The sequence below is a fragment of the Cariama cristata genome, unplaced genomic scaffold (genome assembly GCF_000690535.1).
Source record: "Cariama cristata isolate BGI_N322 unplaced genomic scaffold, ASM69053v1 scaffold19148, whole genome shotgun sequence".
Taxonomy (NCBI): domain Eukaryota; kingdom Metazoa; phylum Chordata; class Aves; order Cariamiformes; family Cariamidae; genus Cariama; species Cariama cristata.
The window spans coordinates 25,956-30,279 of record NW_009630857.1 but is presented as its reverse complement, the minus strand read 5'-3'; the positions used below and the strand labels follow the sequence as shown (position 1 = coordinate 30,279).

Genomic DNA, 4,324 nt, shown 5'->3' with positions numbered 1-4,324 from the left:
AAATATCTGGCATGGGGAGCAAATGTGGAGGAGGGATGACCTGTTGTCTGTGATGGAGGAAGGGCTGGAGTAGAGGAAAAGCGGAGTGTCTCTGTCCCAGCAAAATGTCCCCAGAAACATCACACCATGGACGACCCAACTGTCTGCAGAAAGTGGTGATGGCGGGAGGAGGGGAGCCAGTGAGAGGAGGAGGGAAACCAGGAGGCAAGAAAGAAGTGTGACGGAGAAGGCAAGAAGGAGATGAGGGCTAGCAAACAGCGGAGGGTAGGAGACATCAGATGGGAGCATTTCACGTGGTCAGTGTGTGCTGCGAGCGGCCAAGCCAGCAGCACGGACACAGGATGGCCCCAGTGCTCTGCTCCCCACGACCAGCCATCACCATACCTCCAAAGTCAGGCCTGAGGCGGACGTCATAGCCCTTCAGCAGTTTGTCCACAATCTCTTTCACCACAGAAATATTCCCAGTGGATGGGCTGAAAGACAAAAGAAGAGAATGCTCGTCATCCCATGTACACCAGATGTGTTGGTGGGGGCCCCGGCCAGGCAGTGCTACCACAGCATCCCTCATGCCCCACGACACCAAAGCATCTGTGTGTGCTACAGACACCCCAGCCACGGGCAGAGCCTCCCCGTTTTCTTTCTCACTCATATTTTCTGTCCCTGGCACAGCTCTCAGACCTCAACCTGCACACAAGCTACGTAGGGCTGCCAGGGGTCCTAAGCCATCGTGGGGGGTGGCACAGGAGTCTCAGCAGGTATCTTGGCCTCTTCTGCAGCTCATCCTGACTCCTGGGTACCCCAAACTCCATCCCCCCCCCCCACTCCTGCCTGGTGTGCGCCTGTATCCCAGCGGTCTTGTCGGGCTGGTGCACCCATCAATGCGGGCACCACTTGCCATGCACACTCTCTCCCTGGCCACTGACTCGCACACTCTGAGCAACCCACTATGCCCTGCCCATAGGTGGGTGCACACACATGCAGGCAGAAATTGTCCTTTCTGTTCCACCAAGGCATGCATGGGGTGGCTTCAGCCTCTCTCTTGCAGGGCTCACTCCCCTTCCCCTGCCCCCCCCTGCCACTCTGGGCACTTGCTCCTGGTCTCACAGCACACTTGTCACGCACTGAGGTCCCCACTACACAAGTCCCCCTCACTCAGCAGGCACCCTGCACTGTCACACACCCCAGTGCAGCCTTTACTTCTTGGTGCACCTAGGTATTTCTTTATATTATTGAAGTAAAGGAAAAAACAATGCTCCTTTTGTCTGGCCTCAACATACAGCTGATCTTTGGCATTTAAAAATTCATTTTCTGTCACTCAGCATCACCATGACTTCTTAGCAACACAATTCAAGAGACAGACACGGAAGGAGAGTCCATCTTTCCCTCTGTGTGCCAGAGTGGCAATCCTTTCTCTTCTGACCCTCTGATTTGCATGTGGGGGGCAGCTGTCCTCCCTAACACTGATCCAGCTCCTCCAGCCATTTCAGCAAGAACAGAGCTTCCTCTAAAAACAGCCCAAGAGTCAAAGCAAAACTGAAGGTGGGAAACCAGAAAGCAAAGGATGCTAAAAATATTGAACCTATTCAGTGCTGCGGGGTATATAGGTTTTCTGCCTGAATACCCAGCCTCTGTGCCACCCTCGTCCCCTGTTTTGCATGAAAATAGAGACCCTGCCGGTGACAACTGCTGCTCTTTGCAGTCACCCACCACAACAGTATGTCTCCCTGTCAACACCACCTCCCACATCCATCCAAGTCAAGCTGGAAAGCTGCACCATAGCACTACCTCTGCCAGCCAGCCCCGTGCCTCACTGGACACCAGAGTTTGCGCTGACATGTCCGTGTGTCTGCACACACACGTGTGCACACACAGACATGCATAGTCTCCCGACTATATGGAGGATGTACAGCCCCCCTGCCTGTGCACACAGACATGCAGACACATGAAAGCTCAAGGGTACAGCTGTGAAATGGGCACAAACCTGTGTGTACCTGTGTGTGACAACATCCAAGTCTGTGTGGAGGTGACTGCAGGTGCAGATATTGCTCCATCAGGTTACAATCAGACACTGGGCTGCAGGTGCAATTTATGCAGGAGCACAGAAACAGGCATCTGTGAGTGCCTGTGAGTGCCTCCATACAGGTGTGGGTGGAGGCATGTGGGACCACTGGGAGTCTGGGCATGCATTAAGGCTTTGGATGCGCAGGCTGTGTATGTGTAGGGGTTTCTCAGCCAAATAGAGATGTGCAAATGTGAGACAGCACACTTCCCAGGCGCAGCATTGGTGCATGGACAAACTGTTCAGCACCTGTGCTGGGAGGGGAAGTGTGTGAGCTGTGTTCTGAGTATGCACCTTAGAGGGATACAGCTCTTCATTGCATTGCTTTAATCACTGTAAAAAGGCCAGAGAGGTGCCCACAGGTAGACATTTTCACAGCACTGTCTAGGCTTGCAAGGTCTGCTTGCACCTGCCTATTCTATGCAGGTATGTGAGGTTTTTCAACACGCTTATGTAAATATGCTCACTGTGGATTGATAGTGTGCACCAGCATTTGTACATCTCTAGACGGTCTGTGCTAGGTACATAGATTTCCACATTCATAGAATTTCATATTCATAATATAGACACTATGTATTTCTCAAGGGATGTAGACATTTTTATTTAGCTTCAAACAGGATGTAAAATCAGGAAACAGTGTTACCTCCTTAATATAGACAAGGAAATCAAGGCAGAGACAGTAACCAATGTGCCAGGGCCCTGCAGAAAGGGGCAGAGTGGAAAGAAGGATATGGGGGCTCTTTCCTCCTCAGCAGCTACAAGTTGGCCCAGTGAGGGCATAAACTGGCATCACGATTAAGGTTAAGGTCTCTTGCCTCTCAGTGCTCCTTTCAATCGAAAAAGCCATGTCGCTCCCGCTGAACAGGCAAGTTGTGCATTTGCCCAGCTGTGGGCGAGCAGCTGCCTGTGCCTGCTATTTCTAGCAAAAATGGGTCTGCATCTGCTTAGGGAGCACATACATCCAGCATGTGAACTGAATTTTTGAATACTGTGTCCCTGACTCTGTGTGGGTGTGCGTGTGCTTTGTATAGACATGTACACTTGCAGCCAAATATCTACATATATGCGCACCATGCTGCAGGCTGGGATGTGTGGGAGTAGCTGAAGGCATGTGCACGTGGGAGAGTGTTTTGTCTCCAAGGTGTGCACAGATATACATCCAGACTATAGGTGAATGCTCTTTACATATTTGCTTGGACACTGCCTCTAAGCATGGCTGTGTATGTGTACGTACACAATGGAACCATGCATGAATGGTGTGGGTAAGTTGGGCATGAATCTGCGCATGTGCATGTTTATAACTACGGGAACATAAATCTTTGTATATACAGATCTGCAAGCCTGTGCAGGGACCTGCATGTGTGCGTCAGGAATGCACTTCTCAGTGTGCATGGCTGAGCAAGGAAATGCTACATCTTCCCCCCCCAACCCAGCAGACTTCATGCATGCCATCAGCACAGAGGTACAAACCCAACCTGCCCACATGTGTGAGAAGGGAGGGTGAGGAGGAGTGGGCAGCGCTACTCCTGTGTGTGAAGGCAGTGGATAAATGACTGTTAGAGCAAACAGGTGTGCTCTGTACACCTTGTCCAGGCTGGATGGATGCCTGCACCTCTGGTTGCTCGGATTACTCGGAGTGCTCAAGGCATACACCAGGAATAGCTGCAGCTTGAGTATGCAGGGTATTAGGGCAAACATTTACATGGCTACATGCAGAGCAGGTAAAGCATGCTTTGCTCTGTAGGTGTGTTGTAATACACATGTTTGTGCACCTGAATGGGCACGGATGAATGCACACATGCAGGGATGTACCTGAACAAATCGCACCCACAGATGATTCTGTTGCATGCCATAAATCTGCGTGGAGGCACAGACGTAGGCATTGCTTCCCATACACCGCAGAGCCAGGGCTTTGGTACAGGCACAGCACGCTTGGATGTGAGTGTGGCTGTGTGCGTACTGCGTGTGTGCAGACACAGGCATGGCCAAGGCAGCCCTGTGCCAGGGTGCATATGCACACAGCTCGGTGCCATGCACTCCGTCAGCTTCTACGGACACCATGTTCCTCAGCAAAATGCTTCATTTTGCCATTTTCCCCCAGGTCGCGGAGGGGGTGGGGGGGGGGGGGGGGGGGGGGTGGAAGATGCGCTGCAAGTGGGCTGCAAGGTGGGCTCCGTCTGCAGAGAGCCTGCTCCACATCTCATGTGCGAGCATCCCTCCTCCCCATAAAATGACATGGACTGGGAAATAACAACAGCAGGCAGC

The 4,324-nt window shown here is 52.1% G+C and overlaps 1 protein-coding gene across 1 annotated transcript in view; it reads right to left on the bottom strand.

Moving 5' to 3' along the window:
* The window catches only part of LOC104165959 (gamma-aminobutyric acid receptor subunit beta-4-like), a gene marked incomplete at its 3' end in the record, with an annotated part of 28,058 nt that overhangs the window by 22,994 nt on the left and 740 nt on the right, over positions 1-4,324 (bottom strand). Inside the window, exon 2 of the mRNA XM_009705739.1 lies at positions 385-473. Within this exon, the coding sequence (XP_009704041.1) occupies positions 385-473 (89 nt within the window). The remainder of the gene's footprint in view (positions 1-384; positions 474-4,324) is intronic.